Genomic DNA, 21,722 nt, shown 5'->3' with positions numbered 1-21,722 from the left:
ATTAAAAGTGATGTGTGCAAATAATTTCTAACCATGTGGAGAAATTATTATGTTATATACAGACCTGTGTATTTGGAAGGAAATATATTTGGCACTATCTCAATTTATAATAGATACGGATATATGGACACAGCTATGGATGGAAGACACTGACATATCAGCAGTGGTTCTGTCTCGGCTGTAAGCCTGCACTGGGGAGATGGACAAAGGGAAGACACGAGCCCCCACAGCCCAGCATGTCTCCTTCCTGTACCCCAGCATCACAGCAGAAACCCTGCCTTTCCCTGGGGGAAATACTCTGTAAACAAAAGAACGTAACCAACCAGTAAACTGTGAACGATAAGCCACAATATTATTTGTCTGAAAACAATAAAAACATTTTTTGCCACCAAAATGAAACTAAAAATACAGGAAAACTATGAGCACCATCTTGAGAGACCTGTCACTCCTGGGCGCCTGTGTGGCTCCCAATACGATGGCAGTTGTGTTGGTCCTCCCTGCCCCACCTTCTTTCCTCTCTGTTTCTCCCTCTCTCTGCGTCTCTCTCCCCCTTCCCCATCTCCATCCTTCCATTCTCTGTCTCCCCTCCTCACTTCTCTTTCTCTCCCTTGCCCTCCCTCTCTCGTGTGTATTTCCCAAAAGAAGCATTTAATACCTAATTTTTTAAAAAAGGCCATGAAAACCCTTTGTATAGAATAAAACAAGGGTGTTAGGACTCTAATCCAGGGCGGCTAGACTCCAAGTCCACTGCTCGTTCCAGGGCTGCAGGGTTGGGGGAGCAGGACTGGTTATTGACGTCAGAGCCAGAGAAAGCGGGGAGAGCAGGCCGGGCCAGTGGCAGGAGCAGCCTGGAGCAGGCAGCCTGCTGTCCACACCTTCGCCAGAGGCCCGGCCTGGCCCACCTAGAGCCCGCACCCCGTGGTCTCTCTGTTGCAGTTTGTGGGGAGGTACGAGACTGTCATGTTCTACTGGCCTTCGCTTCTGTGTCTGGCCTTCCTGCTGGGCCGCTTCCTGCACATGTTTGTCAAGTCTCTGAAGGTCTGCCTGGGCCGGGAGCCCCGGACGGTGAGTACCAACGATAAGCACGATGTGTGTCCCGACAGGTCTGGTCTTCACAGCAGCGCTGTGAGGGAGGTACTATCAGTGCTTCTCCCATCCTGTGTCAGGAAACTTGGACCCAGAGAGCAGCACCGCATCTCCCAAGGTCATGCAGCTAGTCTGTAGCAGAGCCAGGACTGCAGCCCAGACAGTGTGACTGCTGAGGCTTTCTATTCACCATGGTGCGTCCTCTCTAATTCCTTAAGGCACTATCGTCAAAAGCTCCATTATACTTGGAGAAAACATTATAATGAGGAAAACATATACATACCACCGAAGTTCATTTCTTTAAATACTGCAAAATAAGATGAACGGGAGACACTCTCACTCATTAAAAGTAGAAACATGGAATTTGGTTGTTTCATTCTTAAAACAATGTATTGAACTATGACGGGCAATTGCCAAACCTCAAAGGGAAAAAAAGGCTTCACAAAAACAGTGACTAGTACAGTTGGTAAGCTGAAGGGTCAAAGAAGGCCAGACCACTGGCATTTTACGAAAGCAAGTGCTCAGTAAACAGAGCCTGGACCCTGTCCCTGTCTTCAGTAAATGGCAGGTGTCTGGGAAGGGCTCAGTCCAGAAGCGTAGCTCAATTCTTGCCCTCTGTGGCGATAGCCTCTCAAAAGAGACCTAAACCTTAACAAGAATTTGTGAGCCAAGGCACACACCTCTTTCTTTTCTCACAGGAAGAAAAGCCTTTCCTGGAAGTTCACCAGGGGCAGCACGTCAAGCAGCTCCTGAGGAGGCATCCCCCGCAGTAAGGCACAGTTGGTTTCTTTGCCACTTGGTGTTTGCACCGACGTTGAGCCTTGACAGTGGGAGACTCTGAGGTGACTGGAAGGCACTGGGTTAATCAGCACTCGTTTGCTGATAACAGAAACTCAACTAAAACTGGATTAAAGAGAAAAAGGAAGTTTATGGCCTTAGAGAATTAGGAAGTCTAGAGGTATTCAGCTTCTGACAGATGGGTCCAGGGGCTTACTTGATATCATCAAAACTAGGTCTCTTTTCCCCGTCCCCTCTTTGCTTTTATCTGTGTTAGCTTCATAGTTAGGTGGGCTTCCTCCTCACGATGGCCTCCAGAATCTCTAAGCTTATACCCTTCTGATTTAAGCTCATAGTAAAGAGAAATTTACTTTCTAATAATTCAAACAAAAGCCCCATGAGTGTGTTTCGTTCAGTCAAATTGGACCACATGCCATCTCAGAACTAAGTACTGTGGCTAGGTGATTGGACTACATAAAGCCTGGGTTACATGTTCACCACTCGGACTAGGAAGTGGTTCAGCTCCACTTCACCCCTAGGACAGATGTTTAGGAAGGGGCAGATTCTCAGAGAAAAACTGAGGTACTATTACCAATAAAAGAGGACACAGCTCTTGGCCAGGCACAAGCACCTGATCTCCAGCGACCATACAGGCCACCCTAGCCCTGCCACTGTCACTGTGTGTGGGGGAATATACCCCAGAGAAGGGACATGTCCGGTTCAAAGCCACACAATAGATCACTATTACTTTGATTAGGACTGCACTTGGCTACAGATAGCAGAACACGCGAAGTAATAGTAGCACAAACGAGAAAGATTTGTTTTTTTCCCACACAAAAGAATTCTGGAGGCAGTCAGTCCATACTAACCCTGGACTGTCCACCATGGCACTTTACCAATCAGCTGTCTTTCTGCTCCAGTATCTTAGTGGCTTCCATCATGCAGGCTGTCCATGGTCCAGGATAGATCCTGGGGCTCCAGCTTGGACCAGCCACCATGTCTGTATTTAGGCAGCAGGCAGGATAAAGAAGAAAGGGCAGCTGTGTCGGCTCCATCGAAGCACCCTCCCCATTGTCCCACCCATATCTCTGGTCACATCTAATTGGCTTGTACTTAAGTCTTCCTCACTCTTACCTGGGAGGAGAGGTCAGGAACTATAGCCTTTTAGTTTGATGAATTGCTGCACTGAATGAAACTGAGTCTGTTCTTAAGAACAAGGGGAAAGTGAAAACTAGAATGCACCACTGCTCGTTCACTTCACTCAACTCTAAGGTAAAGAGGAGCAAATGAGTTATTTTCAGAAGAATCAAGCATTTGTTTACCAACCACAACCTATCTTTTCTTGGTGTTTATTCATTCACAGGGAGAAAAAGAAATCTTGGTTCCAAACCAGGATATATGAGTGGGACCCCTGCTTTCGGTTCCCAAGCAGAATGATTGGAACCACTGTGTTGGCTTTTATCTGCCTGTACCTTGTAAGTAGATCTGAGCAAATCCTTTTCTATTTTATAAATGCTGCAGGGATTGAAAAGGCTGGGTCAAAATTGAAACTCTATAAATCAAGGAAGTATAATTCTTTGACCCCATCATTTTGACTCCAAGGGCACTTTTACCCTCACGATGAATATTACAGGGAAATATAATCATTTATGGAAACTTCTGGTCACCAATTTCATATGTAAAAAGCTTGAAAGACATTACTTCTTCCTATTAAGTAAAAATCTGAACAAACTGAAAAATGAATAGTTCTTAGATCTGTAAGAGAAGTGAGGCCATAGAGCAAACCATTGACCCTAAAATTGGAGAGAGACAGATGCATATAGAAAATCACAACAGAATGGAACAGAAACCCCATGGGAACCAGTGCTGAGGTAGGAAAATCTGAACTGTAATTGACACTGTCCGTCAGTCAAATATTTTGGACATCCATAGACTACTTCATCAACAACAACAGAATACACATTCTTTTCAAGATTACATGGAAAATTCACCAAGAAAACCCCATCCTGGACCATAAAATACACCTTAAAATTTTTTAAAGGATAGTCTCAGTGGTTTCAGTGTGACCTCAGACCATGGAAATCAATGTGGTCTCAGGCCACAATGGAATTAAACTAGAAACTAATAACAGAAAGGAACTGGAAAATCCCTAAACAGTGGAAATTAAACAACACAGTTTAAGTAACATGGGTCAAAGAAAAAATCTCAAGAGAAATTAAAAATAATTTGAACCAAAACCAACATAAGATTGTATATCAACAATACTTTGATTTAAAAAAAAGAAAAGAAAACAAACAAAAAAAGAAGAGGTTAAGGAGCAAGAATATTATATGGGTAGACTAAGAAAGAAGGGGAGAGGACACAAATTAGTCACGTCAGAAATGAAAGAGGGAACATCATTACAGATTGCATGGACATGAAAAGAATAATAAAAGAATACTATGAGCAACTTTATGCCCACAAATTTGATAACCTAGATGAAATGGACCAGTTCCTTGAAAGACACAATCTGCCACAGCTCACACAAGAAGACATAGGTGATCTGAATGGGCCATCCTCTATTAAAGAAATTGAATCAATAAGTAATGATTAAAACAGAAAGTACCAGGCCCAGATGAGTTCACTTGTAAGTTCTATGAAGTATTTATGGGAGAAATTGTACTAATTCTCTATGATGTCTTTCAGAAGATAAATGCAGAGAGAATACTTCCTAACTCATTCTATGAGGCAGCATCATCCTAATACCAAAACCACAGATATTACAAGAAAAGAGAACTACAGCCCAATATCTCTTATGAACATAGATGCAAAAATCCTAAACACAACATTAGCAAACCAAACCCAATAATGTATAAAAAGAATTATACACCACAACTAAGTGGGATTTAATCCAGATATGCAAAACCAGTACAATATTTTTAAAAATCAATTAATGTAATCACATCAACAACCTAAAGCAGAAAAATCACATGACCATATCAGTAGATGCAGAAAAAATATTTAACAAAATCCAACATCAATTCATGATAAAATTTTTCAGTAATCTAGGAATAGAGGGGAATTTCCTCATCTGATAAATAGCAACAAAAAACTTGTAGCTAGCACCATACTTTATGGTGACAAATTAGCAGCTTTCTTGTTAAGATTAGGAAGAAGGCAAAGATGTTCCCTCTCATCATTCCTTTTCAACATTTATTGGAAATCCTAGCTAATGTAATAAGACAAGAAAAGGAAATAAAAGATACACTGATTGGGAAGGAAGAAGTAAAAATATCTCTGTTCACAAATGACATGATTGTGCATGTAGAAAAGCTGAAAGAATCAACAAAAAAAAAACCTATAAGCAGTTATAGCAAGGTTGTAGGATACAAGATTAACATAACAAAAATCAATTGCTCTTCTCTATACCAGCAATGAACAAGTGGAATTTGGAATAAAAAAAACACAGTACCATTTACATTAGCACCCCCCAAAAATAGAACTACTTAGGTGTAAATCTAACAAAATATGTACAAGATCTGTATATGAGAAAAACTAGAAAACTCTGTTAAAAGAAATCAAAGAACTAAGTAAATAATGTAGAGATTTCCATGTTCATGGATAGGAAGACTCAATATTATTGAGCTACCATTCTTCCAATTTGATCTCTATATATTGGGAATTCAGTGCAACCCCAATCAAAATCCCAGAAAGTTATTTTGTGGATATTGACAAACTGGTTCTAAAGTTTATATGGAAAGGCAAAAGACTAATAATATAGCCAACACAACATTAAAGGAGAAGAAGAAAATTAGAGGACCGACATTACTCAATTGCAAAACTTACTATAAAACTACACTAATCACGACTTGTGTTGGCAAAAGGATGGCAGATAAACCAATGGAATAGAATAGAGAGTCAAGAAATAGAACATTATCTTTGACAAAGGAGCAAAGGCAATACAATGGAACAAATGGTGCTAAAACTATTGAGAAAAATGAATTTAGACACAGACCTTACACCCTTCATAAATATTAACTTAATATGTATCACAGACCTCAGTGTCAAATGCAAAACTACACAAATCCTAGAAAATAACATAGGAGAAAATCTAGATGACTTTGGGTTTGGTGATTACTTTTTAGATATGACACCAAATAATTCATGAAAAAAAGAATAGCTGTACTTCATTAAGATAAAAGATTTCTGATCTGAAAAAGACACTGTCAAGAGAATGAAAAATCAAGCCATACATTGCAAGAAAATATTTATAAAAGACACATCTTATAAAGGCTATTATCAAAAATATACAAGGAACGCTTAAAAGTAAACAATAAGAAAATAAACTCTGTTGAAAAGGAACTAAAGACCTTAATAGATACCTCACAAAGAAGATGTACAGATGGCAAGTAAACATGATAAAAGATGCTTTGGAATATGCATACAAGGATATACAAATGAAAACAATATGAGACACTATTACACACCTATTAGAATTGTCAAAATCTGAACACTGACAGCACCAAATGCTGTCAAGGATGTGGAGCAATAGGAACTCTCATTAATTGCTGGTGGAAATACAAAATGGTACAGTCACTTTGGAAAAGTTTGATGGGTTCTTACAAAACTAAACAAGCTCTTACCATATGATCAATAATCACCTCTCAGTATTTACCCAAAGGAGTTGAAAACTTAAATTTACACAAAAAACTGAGTGTGGATGTTTATAGCAGCTTTATACATAATTGCCAAAATGCAGAATCACCTTCAGGTGACTGGGTATATCATCTAGTACACCCAGAAGATGGAATACAATTCAGCACTAAAAAGAAATGAACTATTAAGCCATGAAAAGACATGGGGGGAACTTAAATGCATATTACTGAGTGAAAGAAGCCCATCTGTAAAGGACACATACTATATGATTTCAAATGAGTAACATTTGAAAAAAGGCAAAATTAGAAAGACAGTGAAAGATCGGTGATTGCCAAGGGTTAGGGGGGAGGGATAGATGAATAGGTGGAAGATTTTTAAGGCAGTGAAAATACTTTGTATGATACAAAGGTGAAAGTGCTCTGAATTATTCTAGATTGAGAAACTCCCTGAAGACAGTAGTCTTTAAGCTCCACATTCAAAGATGAACAAGATTCAGTTGGTGAAATAAAATGGCAGCAGAACTCTAGAAGCTTTGGCATGATGACAGGAAGCATGAGGGCATGATGCAGGATAACGGGGGTGAGCAAGGGTAACGTGTACATGAAGCAGCCCCTTCTTCAGTGTGGTTACTGGCCAAGACACAAGAAGGGGAGCAGTGAGAGAGTTGGCTAGAATTGTACCCAAGGTCACTACTCATTGAAAGTTAGGCATTCATTTCACTCTGATCTATTTGCTTTTGAAGAGTTCTTTGAGCCCTTTTTGTGCCTAGTCTGTATGCTATAGGCTGAAGAACAGAGTTTGGGGGGACTCCTGTCTCCAAAGAAGTCACAATCCCATTTATCTCAGTATAGCCAGTGTTCAGTGTCTATTTCAGATGAGTTTTGAACTCAAAACCAAAAAAAGACCCGTATGTTATTCACATACTGAGCTGGACTCAGGTGAGACCTTGAAACATTTGCTCTGTGTCCTCAGTTCATTGTCATTGAGTTCTGCATGTTCATGTATGTAAGAGATGAGCTGGATGTGTTTGAAGGCAAGCTGGAGAACTATATCGCCTCCGTGAACCAGTCAGGGGCCCTGACCCCAGTCATCCTGCAGGTGAAAGAGCTGATGAGCGTCAGCAAAGGTAAAACTGTCCAGCCACTTTTCTTCCTGCCACCTGTGTGGGAGACAGAGAGGGACCTGTAACTGGTGGCAGGTGCACTGTAGTAATTATTGCTGCTTGTATTAATACTACCTGCATGAGGTGACTGGCCTTGGAGGAAAATGTGTTACAACTGATACAAGCCTCCTTGTGTCAACTAGAAAGACAAAGGAGTCAGACACAGGACACTTTTTGTTAAAACCTACTTGGGGCTGAATATCTGAGAAATTTCTCATCTGAAATATCCTATTTTGTTTTGGTGTCAGTGGGAACAACTAATATCGTCATTTTTTTCACTTTGGAAAGCAAGTCTTGACTTTTCTTAATGACTATATGAGTATTTATCTTTCAAATTTAATTTCTGCTTAGTTTGGGCTTCTGTGACAAATCAACATAGACTAGGCTGTATAAACAACAAACATCTGTTTCTCAAAGTTCTGGAGACAGAGAAGGTGTTGGCAGGTCCATTGTCTGGTGACGGCCTGCTTCCTGCTTTACCAGTGGCCGTCTTCTCTTTGCATCCTCAAATGCTGGAGAACGGGGAGAGCAAGGAAGCACTCTCCCATCTCTTCTTATAAGGGCACTAATCCCATCACAAGGGGTCACCCTCATGACCTAATGACCTCCAAAGGCTGCCTCTCCAAACACCATCATACTGGGGATTAGGGCTTCAACATATGAATTTTGTGGGGGGAGATAAACATTCTGTCCATAGGCATCACTTCTTTAAAATGAGAGGTTTCTTTGAAAATGGCATATTCTAATTATATGTCCATTGTCTATGAAGGGAAGAGAGTTCTTCCCTAATCTCTGGTTAGAAAAGACCCAGGCAAGATGTCAGGATAAACACTGTGTCATTGGACAAGTCAGGCCCCCTTTCTTGGCCTCAGTTTCTCCATCTTTAAAATGGGGTTTGGACAGAGTGGTAAAAGGTTTCCAAAAGCCTTTGTATATCTGACATTTGGTGGCAATAAACTGCCAAATGTTCTTTAAGCCATGAAAAAGGTGATGTAAATGATATTTTTACTTGAGACTCCTAAGCTTGTAGAATATCAGAACCAGAGGGGAATAGATCTACTATAAATTACTTGAGCAAATTCCCTTACACATATGTGCATGGAAAAGTTACCTTTTACATGAACACTGAGGCAGGTACTGCTTCTTCCATATTACCATATACTTTACTGATGCCCTGGAACATTTTTATTCATCTTTAATGTAGATTTGTGTTCAGCTCAGTGAGCATATAATCTTCAATTTCAATTATATAATTTTAAGTTACACTTTTAAAAATTCACATTTCCATCCCTGTTCTGGGCAACTATTTTAATGCCAACCTATTCCTTGGTCTGGGTGAAACTGAAATCTTTCACCATATTCACGCATGTTTTATCTCCTTTCATGTAGTTCTCACAAGTTCAGACACTTTGAGAGTCAAAACATAGCATTTTCCCTCTATCTTGATCTCGTCCAGCTTTAAAACAGCTGCCCTCTTGACAAGACTTTTAAGCTGATTATCCTTCACCTTTGTCTGGGGAGGTAAAAGCACTAAATTAAAAGTGTGCAGTCATGTTTTTGCTGCTGACTGGAGCAAGTCTGCGCTCACTCCTCTTGTTCCCGACTCCTCCCATCCCTTCCTTCCAAGAACCCCCCATTCCCAGGGCCGAGGTTTACAGTCGTTTACCCGCAACTGCATGATCCTGGTGATGCTGGCACAAAGACACATTGGAAACTTGAAAGGAATGGCTATCAGTTTTCTTTCTCCTTTTTTTAAAAACACTTTATGAAGATATAATTCACATACCATACAGTTTACCCATTTGAAGTGTACATTTCAATTGTTTTTAGTGTATTCTCAAAGCTGTGTAACCATCACCACAATCAAATTTAGAACATTACATCCTAAAAAGAAAGCATGGCCATTTACAATCATTCTCCATTTCCCCTCAACTCTCCCAGGCCTAAATAACCACTCTTTTCTAGCTCTATGGATTTTTCTATTTTGGACATTTTACTATAAATGGGGTCATACAATATATAGACTTTTTGATTGGCTTCTTTTACATAGCAAAATGTTTACAAGGTTCATCTATGTCATAGCATGTATCCGAACTTCATCCTTTTTTATTGCTGAATTTTATTCTGTTGCATGAGGATACCACATTGTATTTGTCCATTCACCAGTTGATGGAAATGTGGGTTGTTTCAGCTTTTGGCTACTATGAGTAATATTGCTATGAAGATTCATCTACAAGTTTTTCATACATTTTCATACGTCTTGGGTATCTATCTAGGAGTGGAATTCTGTATCATACAGTAACTGTGTTACCATTGTAAATGTATGGAATTCAGACTGTTTTCAAAAGCAGCTACATCACTGTGTATTCCCACCAGCAATATAGGAGGGAGTCCAGTTTCTCCCTACCTTCACCAACACTGGTATCTTTTTTATCATGGCTGTCCAGTAAGTGTCAGGTGGTATCTCATTATAGTTTTGATCTTCATTTCCCTGATGACTGATGACGTTGGACAATTTTTTCACGTACTTATTTGCCATTTGTACATCTCTGAATAATGTCTATTGAGATTCTTTGCCTATTTTTAAATTGTGTTATTTGTTTATTATGGAGTTGTATGAGTTCTTTATATATTCTATACACAAATCCCTTACAAGAGATATAATTTGCAAATATTTTCTTCCATTTTGTGGGTTGCTTTTTCATGGCATCCTTTGAAACCCAAATGTTTTTCATTTTGATGAAATTAAAGATTTGTTTTTCTCTTGTCACTTGCACATATCTAAGAAACCATTGCCTAACCATATTCTCATCTTTTCTTCTGAGGCTTTTATAATTTTAGCTCTTACATGTAAGCCTCTGATCCACTTTGAGGTGATTTTAAGCTATGAGGTAAGGGTCTAACTTCATTGTTTTGCATGTGAATATCACTTGCCCCAGTGCCATTTGTTGAAAAGTATATTCTTTCCTTATTGAATTGTCTTGTCATCTTTATTTAAAATACATTGACAATGAGGGTTTAACTCCTGGATTCTCAATTTATTCCATGATCTATTTGTCTGTCTTTATGACAGCACCATATTGCCTTCATTACTATAGCTCTGTAGTAAGTTTAAAATCAAGGAATTTTGAGTCCTGCAATTTTGTTCTTCTTTTTCAAGACTGTATTACCTATTCTGGGTCCCTTTGAGATTAGCTTGTCAACTTATACAAAAATGTTAGGAATTTTTATAGGGATTGGGTTGAATCTTTAGATCAATGCAAGGGAGCATTGTCATATTAACAAAGAGCATCCAATACATGAAAGTGGGATGTCTTTTCATTAATTTAGGTCTTCCTTAACTTCTTTCAACAATCTCTTGTAGTTTTCAGTGTACAGGTTGTACACTTCTTTCTCTAAATTTATTCTGAAGTATTTTATTCTTTTTGTTGCTATGGCAAATGCAGTTATATTCTTACTTCATTTTCAGATTGTTCATTGCTAGTGTACAGAAATACAGTTGATTTTTATATATTGCTCTTATGTCCTGTAACCTTGCTGAACTCATTTATTAACTAGTTTTAGCTGGATTTTGTTTGTTTATTCTCTAGGATTTTCTAAATTTAAAAAACATGTCATTGGTGCAGAGAGATAGTTTTAGTCTTCCTTAGCAGTCTGGATGCATTTTCTTGTCTAATTGCCCTGGATAGAGCCTCCAGTACAATGCTGGATAAAATTGGCAGGAGCAGACATTGATTTTCTTATTCTTGAACTTAGGGGGAAAGCTGTCAGTCTTTCATCATTAAGTTTGATGTTAGCTGTGGGATTTTTGCAGGTGATTTTAATCAGGTTGAGGCAGTTCCCTTCTATTTCTAGTTTATGGACTGTTTTTTATTATAAATAGGTGTTGGATTTTTCAAATGCTTTTTCTGCATCTATTCAGACCAGTTTGTACAGAAGCTTTTACACACATAAATCATCTCCCTTCCCTGCTTCTCCATCCCTGTATCACCAGCACACAGAATCACTTTAAAAAGGCAAATTAGATATGAAATATTAAAAACTTGCTGAAAGATGGATGAATGAATAGTCAAGACCTCTTGATTCCTGTTATTGTTACTGCTGTTTACTGGGGTGGCAATTAGTTCAACTATTAATGGTTTACAGGGAAGGAAGCTACCTACCTTGTGTATCCTCCATAATTTTCTCTTCCCATTACTCACTGTACATTGAAGATATTAATACCAAAGGAGAGGCTTGTACAGGAAATAAAGTATATCAAGGGTAGATGTGGCTAAAATGAAACAAAAATATTAGCAAAACATTATTACATAAAAATGAGTTAAAGGAAATATATTTGCCCAAATCTTTTCGATGTGAGTTTCTGCATTTTGAAAATACTGCATCTGGTTCATCTTCCAAAGCTTCTCATTCACTTTTCCTATTTCAGGAGTCTGGGTGGTGACCATTTTGCCTGCCTCCCTCACGTGTGTGAGCTATCTGTTCCACATACTGGCCTGCTACAGGTAGTCATTTGTGGGAGTCATTTGTGTATCTTTAGCCAGGAAAGCATCTGACAGACTTTCCTAAAAATTCCTGAGCAGTGTCAGCAGTGCCCAAACCGGAACCAGGAGTGTATAATATATTCAAGGTCCAGGGACAGCCACATCTATTGGTAGTTCAAAAACAAAAAACTATTGATTTGAGCTTCTGCTATAAGCTTGACATTGTGTTTAGAATCCTCTTTTGATTTTTACCACAACCCTGAAGAATTCTTTCTTTTCCATTTTTACAGCTGAGAAAGCTGAGATTTAACAAAATGACTTACCCATGCCATAAGCAGGCAATCATGTCTCCTGACCTGAGAGACCTTGTCATTTCTTGTCAACTCTGGTACCTCTACTGGGTGTGAGCCTGCCCTGCTCTCCAGGACTAATCACACTAAGCTCCCAGCAGGCAAATCTGGCTCAAGGGGTCATCAAAGGGGATTCAGCAAGTGGACAAGGTACATCATCTCAAGAACAGTAGAGCAGAAGGAGGGGATGGTCTTCAATATGTAGCAAGCATTTCATATGTAGACAGCAGGTAATTTTCAGGAGTCTGCCCTCTCTTCTCTCTCTCTCTGTCTCTCTCTGGCTGTTTGTTTCCTTCTGTCTCAGTGCCTAAATCACACTCACTCACACTCACTCACAGGAAGCCTAGGGCCAATTTCTACCCTCCCAAAGCATCCTGTCTTTATACCCTCCCCACTTGGCTGTGCAAAGGGTGGGTCTCCTGCACATGGCATCCAAAAGAAGACTCTCCAGGCATAAAGAGGTCCCAGCTCTCTACCCCAGCCCTGCTGGCCTCTCTCTGCTTTCTTCGACTTGGACCGCATGGGTGGACTGCACACTGCTACTCTCCCTGCCCCATCTGATGTAGGGTTATATCAGGCTCTTTAAAAAAAAAATAGTTACGAAAAATATTTAATGTAAAGTAAGTCTTCCTCCCACTCAGACCCCAGTTTGTTGCCCCAGAGCTAAGCGTTGTTTTTCATTTTCTGAACATTCTTCCAGAAATTTTCTATGCACCATGCAAATATCTCTGTGTTTGTATTCCTAGTAGCATTCTCTGTTCCAGCGCTGCCAAAGAGAAGCTCAATGAAAACCATAGAGATACAATGTTGAATTTCCTAATAGCCACTATTAAAAAAGTAAACAAGGAGGTGAAAATAATATAATAACATATTTTATTTAACCCAGATACCATCGTTTCATGACATAATAAATATACAGTTGACCCTTGACCAGCACAGGTTTGAACTATGCCAGTCCACTTATACATGGATTTTTCTCAATAAATATATTGAAAACCTTTTTGGAGATTGGTGACAATTTGAAAAAACATTTTCTTTTTTCTAGCTTATTTTATTTAAGGATATAATATATAATACATGAAGCATACAAAATATGTTAATCAACTTTATGTTATCAGTAAGGCCTCTGGTCAACAGTGGGCTGTTAGTTAAGTTTTTGGGGAGTCAAAATTATACGTGGATTTTTGACTGTGCAGCAGTTGTCTCCTCTAACCCCCACACTGTTTAAGGGTCAACTGTACAAATTATTGAGGTATTTACATTCTTTATTTCATACCGAGTTTCCCTAATTTGGTGATGATAAAATTGTAAAGCATCCTGGAAGGTGCTGGAGATAGTTCTAAGAAAAATACAGGACATAGGCGTGAATACAGACTGTGAACATAACTATGCCAACCTAATCTTTACACAAAGGGCCAGGCTAAGACTAACACCTGGGAAAGGCATGCAGGGATTTGGTGGGGTGCTGGGATTAGGAGTGGTTATGGCTCTATTTTTATTTCCCTGTAGGTTGTTATGATGAGGTTATTGTTAAAATCAATTTTCTGTTTTTACCTATTTTAAAATATTATTACATATTCATCAAAGAAAAAAATAAAAAAGTAGAGCAAGTTGAAGGGAAAAATGCCACACAGAGTCTCTACTATCACATTCAGTCATCATTAAGACTAGTTGACAATGTATTCTTTTTACAGAATATATCAAATTTAAGATTTTTAAATCATCAAGGAAACACAAATCAAAACCATAGTGAGGTCCCACCTCATACCTGTTAGAAAGGCTATTTACTATCAAAAAGACAAGAAATCACAAGTTTTGGCAAGGATGTGGAGAGAAGGGAACCTTCATGACTGTTGGTGGGAATGTAAATTGGTGCAGCCACTGTGGAAAATAGTATGGTGTTTCCTTAAAAATTTTTAAATAGAAATACTCTATGATTCAGTAATTCCATTTCTGGGTATTTACCCAAAGAAAACAAAACACTAATTCCAAAAAATATATCCTACATTTGTTGCAATATTATTCACAATAGCCAAGATATGGAAGCAACCTAAATATCCGTTTATGGATGAATAAAGAAGATCTATGTGTATATACAATAGAATACTATTCAGCCATAAAAATGAAGTCTTGCCATTTGCAACAACATGGATAGACATTGATTGTATTATGCTAAGTGAAAATAAGTCAGACAGAGAAAGACAAATACCATATGATCTCACTTATATGTGAAATCTAAAACAAAATCAAGCTCATAGATATAGAGAACATATTGGTGGTTGTCAGAGATAGGGGCTGAGGGGTGGTGGGAGAAATGCATGAAAGGGGTCAAAATGTATAAACCTCTAGTTACAAGATAAACAAGTCCTGTAGTGTACAGCATGGTAACAATAATACTGTACTGCATATTTGAAAGTGGTTAAGAGAATTGATCTTAAAAATTCTCACCACAAGAAAAAAATTTTTGTCAACTACATATGGTGATGGATATTAACTAGATTTACGGTGGTGATCATTTCACAATAAATAGAAATACTGAATCATTATGTTGTATACCTGAAACCAATACAATGTTACATGTCAATTATACTTCAATTTTTAAAAGTATTTAAAAAAAGCTTTTTAGGGCTGATTAGAACCATGGTCAATACAGGGAGTCTGACTGCCGGCCTGCTCCCTCCACCATCCTTTCTGTTTACATCTATTGAGCTCTCAGTGCATAAGGAACCATAGTTATGAACACTGCTCATTTCTCACTTATTCTCTAGAAAGCACATGAAGAGGTTGTGGGCAGGAGATAAACAGTTTCTTCCTGTGAAGTTCCATAATCCTTCCTCGTCGGAGAGTGTGGTAAGTCTACAGAGACCTCCTTCTGCTCCAAGACTGATTTGCCAAAACCTGCTCTCCTACACTTAGATGGGGCAATATGATGGGGCAGGAAGAGCCCCGGGCTGGGAGTCCAGGTCCTCGGTGCTCGTATGCTCTACTGCTGGGCGACTCAGGAGTCACTGTCCCCATCTGGCCTGAGTTTCTTCATCTGTAATATGAGGACAATCAGGACACCTGCCTTGGCGGGTTGGTGGGTGAACCTCAACGAGGCAGACATGTTTGACACACTTATTAAAGGTAATCAAGCTTTCCTCCCTCTGAGGCCCCTTTTCCTTTTTCAATCTCAGGTGGCCATCGCAAGGTACTCTGGCTGGCAAATAGCCTATATTCTGTGGGGTAAGTGCCACCATGTGACCTATTCAATTCAACACACAGTCCCTGGGCACTTGCAGAGTCCTGGCTGTGGGTAGGGAGGAGAGAAGTGAGGCAGAAGAAGCCCTGGCTCTTCCTCGAGGGACCTTCAAGAAGGACGGAGAATCACTCCTACAGGTCATCACCACCACCTGTCCCAAGCCCGCGGGGCATAATTGCTAAGGGGGTGGTGACCCAGAGGAAGAAGTGACTATCCACATCCAGAGCAGGGCATGAATGCTTTCTAGTGGAATAGACATTTAAACTGTGCCTGGCAGGTGAATAAAGTCAGCAGAAGGTCAGCAGGAAGAAAAGGGAAGCCAAGCCAGGCAGAAGCAGCAGCATAAGCAAAAATGCCAGGACTTTGGTGGGAGGAAGATGGGGAGGGGGACAGTGCAGGGAGGTACAGGTGTGAGCGGATCATGAAGGGCTTTGAGTGACCACCAGTTCTCTTGGCCTCCAGGCTACCTCATTATCCATGTGCTGCAGAGCCTGTGTGGCATGATGATCATGTACAGTCTGGTGCTGCCTGTCATCCACAACCAGGGCCTAGGGATGCTCCAAGGACTGGGCATCGGGACGTAAGTACTGGGTGGGCTGCCTGTCCTTGCCCAGAGCCTGGGAGCTGGTGGACCCCCCACAGCTGCTGTTGAAGACCCCTTTCCTGCTGGGCTCTCTGGAATCCCTGGGCCCAGGCTCTCAGCAATGACTCAAGGACAAGCTGAAACAGCAGCTCATCATGACAGGCACCTGTCCTGTCAATGCAAGCAATTGTTTACAAAATGTTTCCACTCCCACAGTTCAGTGGGGTGCCCACAATTGCATCTGTGGGGGATACAGGCATGTCCATTTTATAGCTTGAAAGACTGAGGGTAGGGAGGTGAAGTGAGAGACAAGACAGTATAATGGAAGGAGAGGAGAAATCTGAGCTTAGGTTTTAGATCAGCTTTGTGACTTTGGGTAAGTTGCTTCTCTGAGCCTCAGTTTACCCATATAAAAGATAAAAGTGAAGGCTGACATTAGGGAGAATTTACTGTGCATCTTTTATGTTAGGAACTCTTTAGGGTTGGGATTTACATTAGCTCCCTTTTGTTTCAGAAAAGGATACAGGCACAGAGAGGCTAAGCAGTTTTTCCAAGAGTGGGGAAGAGGCGATACTGGGGGCCAGGCAATCTGACACTAAAGCCTCATTTGAGCATTACCCCATGCTGCCACTCAGAGGTGGCAGACGCAGGAGGTGGTACTTTCTGGGGACCTCCTTGGTCCCAGACTCACTGAGAGCCCCTGTGAGCCTGGGCAGAGGCTGCCCTATCCATTCTCATGGCCTTCATGAGCTCTTGTAAACACTCCGTTCCCTTCTGTGATTCCCATGCTATTAAACCACTCACCCCAGCTGTCTTCCCTGGACAAAAGGACATAGTAAATCCCAGAGTTCTGGACGGGAGCCAGAAGACCTGATGATGCAGCTTGAGAAGGTCATCTCCCCTCTGTGAGCCTCAATTTTCCCATCAGCACAATGGGTGTGAGAATGCTCTGTAGACATAGAGCGTAGTGCTCATGCTACTGTCACTCTGGCAGGCTGTCAGCATCTCCTCTTTCTTACTGGGCATTTGAGAAGGGCCTGGGGAGAGTGGACAAGGCCCCCTCAAGATAGTTTCACCCTGTGTTTCAGCCTCACCATATCCATCGTCCTGGGCCTCATGATCATCCAGGTATGGATTGCCACCACCTTCTTCCTGCAACCAAAGATAGGCACAGCTGACAAGCAGAAGCCCTTGGCTCTCAACAACAGGTGAGGGGAGAGAGGGGAGTGTGGACTGTAGGGCTTTGCCTTTGGCAGCCTCTGTGCCTGCTCTTCACCCTTGGCAGCTTCCTGGGTAGACTGTGCACTCTCTGAGAGGGCTAGGGGCAGTGGTGCAGGAGTGAGCTCTGCAGCCAAAATGCCTGGGTCCAAATCCTGGCTACCCCTCCTTGTGAGTTATATGAGTTTGTGACTTTACTAAATATCTCTGAACCTCAGTTTCCTCATTTTACAAATTGTGCATACGTCAAAGAGGTGTTCTGAGAATGAAATGTTCTAAAATATAGACTTAGAACAAGAGTGTGCCTGGCCCATGGTAATCTTCTCTAATTCATTGATTCAAAGCTGTTCACTCATGAAGGAAACCACATGGGCACTGAGAATAAAGACATATCCCCACATGACCTGTATGTAGAAGCTCCTGGTCCACTGGAGCCAACAGACACAGGCATGTAGGGACAGTAGAGTCCAGAAGATGTGACAAGATTACAAGAAAAACAAGAGTAATGGAGAAGGAGAGGCAGGAGTGGTTAATTCAGCTGTAGGTGGGACATTTGGGCTGAGGTTGGTGGCTGGTAGGGTTCCTTGCAGGTAGAGATGAGTAGAAGGCATGGCTGGCAGCCCCACTATACCGATGGAGGCAGGAAGCCATGAAAGGGCAGGAGGTATAGGGATGAGAATCCAGTATGGTGGCCATGTAGCTGCCTTGGATGGCGAGGGGCACAGAGTGACAATACCAGAAAGGCCCCTCTCAAAGATGGCCCAAGAATTCAATATGCAAAGTTTGGCCTTTATCCCATAAGCAATAGGAAACCACAGGATCAAGTCATTTGGTAAGTTTCCTCTTGAGGTCTTGGAGCAGTTCCAGCTGGAGGCAGATCGTTGTTACAACAGACAGTGGGAAAGCCACCACCTCTGCTATTGCCACAAAACCAGCTGTAGCCACATGAGATTTCTTATCATACAGGAAACCTCAAAACCCAAGGATGCTGTGAAACAATGCAGTCCCCACTAACATTTGTTCAGCACTGTACACACCACCCTCTACACCATACCTGAGCCACTTCTCACACCAGCGCTGTGTGGCAGGGGCAAAAGCGCCCTCTTACAGCCTAAGGTCACACAGCTAGGAGACAGGAAGTGTAGGATTTGGGCACAGGTCTCCTGCTTGGCCACCTCCTCATACTGAAGGGTGCTGCCTCTCTACCTGTTTCTATTTGCAGGAAAGCATTCCACAACTTCAACTACTTTCTGTTCTTCTACAACGTGCTGCTGGGCCTGGGCGCTTGCCTCTCCAGGCTGCTCATCAGCTGCATCCTGGGCACGTGGCTGATTGCTCGCATTGACAGGACCATCATGCAGAATGGCTATGAAGGAGCAGACATGGGTAAGAGGCCAGCATCTATGAACGACTTGCAACTTTGGAGAGGCTGCTTGGAGGCCAGGTACCAGAGGCCCGGAGTTCACACTCTTCACTTAAAAAAATGCTTAAAGCTTATCTTCCTATGGAGGCTATAAAGCTGAGTTAGGAAAAACACTCAGACTAAAATAAAGGTCAGAAGGGAATTCAGGCTATTAAATTATAAATACCTGCATATTTGACAGACCTTTGCAGTATAATGGAGGGCAGGAAGACATAGTGTTCTGTCTGAGCAGTTAGAATGTATAAATGTGTGGCTCTGAAAATTTTGAAAAGAACACATCTCATAATGTTAGTTGGAAACTTAGTTAAGAAAACAGTCTGTTCAGCTAAAATGCTTTTAAATCAAAGCCATTTACTGTAGAGTAAAAATCGTTTTTGTTCTATTTCTGGCCCCTGTCCATTCACTTACTCATCCATTCATTATATGACTGATGGCTTCTTCATATTAGCCACAGCAGCTCTTAGCCCGTTGGAACTGCAAGTTCCCAATAAAATGGATGGATTAGAAGGTGATCTCTATGACTCCTTCCAGTTCTTTATACCTAATTTTCCAGATTTCTCAGCAAAGGCCAGGCACAGTGTAGGAACAAAGTAACCCTGCAGTTGTGTCATAAAAAGCACAAGCTGGGCCCTCCTGAGACATACTGCATGGCCTGACTCGCCTTCTGGATTTCAGGGTTCAATGCATGGATCGGCATGCTCTATGTGGATCATTATCATACCAACCCTGTGCTCGTCAGCTTCTGTCACATCCTGATTATAGGCCACAGGGAGAAGAGGCTCCAACAGGCCATCAGATACTGGTGCCAAAATCAGCCAACAGGTAAGACTCCTGTTTGAATGTACACTGGGGCTGGACACCAGGAAACAAGTACCCTAAGGCTTCTCTGGTGTCCCACATGACCCCTGTTCTGCCCTTTTCCTCTGTACTCTGAGCCCTGGGAAACCTACCTGGGAGATCAGGACACTTTTTCCCCTCCTTCTACCTGGGCTCCTTCCTTGATCTTGGAAATGAACTCAGTTCTGCTTGAGTCCTCTGTTCCCCATTTGTTTGACACTACCCATATCCCAGGCTTCAGGCCAAATGCCCTCCAAGGTGGCACTCAGTTCTGCTACCACAAGCTCTCCTGCCACCAACTCCTGCCCTCTCAAGGCCTACCCCTGCCAGCCCTATTATTCTGTTCTGCTATCTACTGAGAAGCCACCCATTAGCCATGCTTTGTGAAGACTGATCTGGACTGTGTTCATCACTGTTCCCAATACTGTAGGTACTCAGCTCTGTGAGACAAACTCACATCCCTCCAGCCACCCTCTTTTTCCCAAGAGTCCTGATCCAGCTCCTCCTCCCACACCTTACTGGCAGCTTTTGTCCTCTGAGAAGGACAGAGACAAGCTGCCCCCATACCCCAGCCTGTCTGTTTTGATTCTATCCTAGGTCCCCGCATCTCAGCTAGGTCCAGAACACGGTGGTTCCTGCTGCAGACCCTGATCAACAATCCCAGACTGGCCATGCTCAGAAAATCAAGAGTGGGTCATGGCTCCTGGGAGTTTACCCAGATTCTGTCACCATGCTCTGAGAGCTGATGCTGACCTCCAACACTGTTACAAGGCCATTCCAGGCTGACCAAAAGCTGTCCCCTGTGATGCGATGAGATGCATAGCCACTGTGGGTGCAGATGGCACACAGCACTGGCTACTCATGGCATGATACTGAGCTAAACAATGAACTATGAATCACTTCCTTGGTAAAAAGATCAAGGACTAAAGAGAATTTCTGTTGAACATAACTTGCCCAATAATTGTTTCCACTATTCATGGTTAGGGGGCAGCCTGGGAACCTGGGGAGTTCGGTGTTGAGAAGCACTTAGTTTGACCACAGGGCAGAACTTTGCGTCACTGAGGAAGGTGGCAAAATTTCTATCAGGTGAGTTTAACCACTGATGCAGTTTTTCTTTGGAAGAAAGGATGGCTTTATTGCTTCCTCCTTCTCAGGTCTTCTGGTGGTAGGAGAGAAGGAAATCCATGATCACAGCCTCCAGTCCAGTAGGGTAAGCAGGCATACACTGAGCTCTCCCTGTGTTGGCCCCTGGGATGAAGAATAGATCAGAACTGACCTGGGCCTTGTCACACAGAAATTCTGATTCAGAATCTCTCTGACAAAGGGGGATCCCCTGGGAAAGCACCTGTCTCAGGAGGCAAAGACAGGGTGGGCATGCATCCTAATTGGGGCACAATAATGCAAAGGTTTGGGAGCAGGAAGAGCTCAGGCATGTTTGAGGAGAGTGAGCCCTCTGGTGTTTACAGAGCAGGGTGTTGGGAAGAGGCCCATGTAGCTGGCTGAAAGCCTGGATATTTCTCTTTGGGCACAAGGCCCAGAATTTACCCAAATTCTTCCTACCCAAGCATGAGGTCTCTGATGGCCCAGGACCTGTAGAAAGTGTGATCCTTAAAAGTCACTCATGAAGCCACTCTGCAAGTGCCAGAAGGGCCCACCAATAGGGTAAGGGAAGTCCCCATCTACCTCACAGGTCCCAGAGCCACTGAAATTCAGTAATCATTATTGAGCTCCTACTGTAAAGCCATCCTTTACGTATTTGCCAGACTCATCTCTTTTAACTTAATCTCCACAGCTAAGCTTTGTCATTCTGCTTTTAGAAACAGGAAACTGAGACTCAGAGTTTCGGGATCTCCACACCACTACTTTCTAGCTGTGTGATATTGGCTAAATTACTTTGCCTTTCTGTGCTTTCTTTTCTTACATATA

General features: G+C 41.8%; 1 protein-coding gene across 8 annotated transcripts in view; it reads left to right on the top strand.

Annotated features, from left to right (window-relative positions):
* Positions 1 to 21,043, top strand: part of LOC108410104 (stimulated by retinoic acid gene 6 protein-like) — a 44,133-nt gene extending 23,090 nt beyond the window's left edge. For 7 of the 8 annotated variants that reach the window (XM_037004303.2, XM_037004289.2, XM_017681068.3 and 4 more), the window contains 12 exons: positions 937 to 1,065; positions 1,785 to 1,855; positions 3,227 to 3,338; positions 7,471 to 7,624; positions 12,090 to 12,165; positions 15,263 to 15,344; positions 15,671 to 15,719; positions 16,198 to 16,315; positions 17,407 to 17,526; positions 18,759 to 18,922; positions 19,635 to 19,781; positions 20,394 to 21,043. In XM_037004303.2, the coding sequence (XP_036860198.2) occupies positions 937 to 1,065; positions 1,785 to 1,855; positions 3,227 to 3,338; positions 7,471 to 7,624; positions 12,090 to 12,165; positions 15,263 to 15,344; positions 15,671 to 15,719; positions 16,198 to 16,315; positions 17,407 to 17,526; positions 18,759 to 18,922; positions 19,635 to 19,781; positions 20,394 to 20,542 (1,371 nt within the window). In that variant the 3' untranslated portion in view covers positions 20,543 to 21,043. Of the gene's footprint in view, positions 1 to 936; positions 1,066 to 1,784; positions 1,856 to 3,226; positions 3,339 to 7,470; positions 7,625 to 12,089; positions 12,166 to 15,262; positions 15,345 to 15,670; positions 15,720 to 16,197; positions 16,316 to 17,406; positions 17,527 to 18,758; positions 18,981 to 19,634; positions 19,782 to 20,393 lie in introns of all 8 variants that reach the window. The other variant, XM_037004281.2, reaches the window with a different exon arrangement.
* The last annotated feature ends 679 nt before the right edge of the window (positions 21,044 to 21,722 follow it).

The sequence above is a fragment of the Manis javanica genome, chromosome 2 (assembly GCF_040802235.1).
Source record: "Manis javanica isolate MJ-LG chromosome 2, MJ_LKY, whole genome shotgun sequence".
NCBI classification, from domain to species: Eukaryota; Metazoa; Chordata; class Mammalia; order Pholidota; family Manidae; genus Manis; species Manis javanica.
This window is presented reverse-complemented; position numbering and strand designations above follow the sequence as displayed.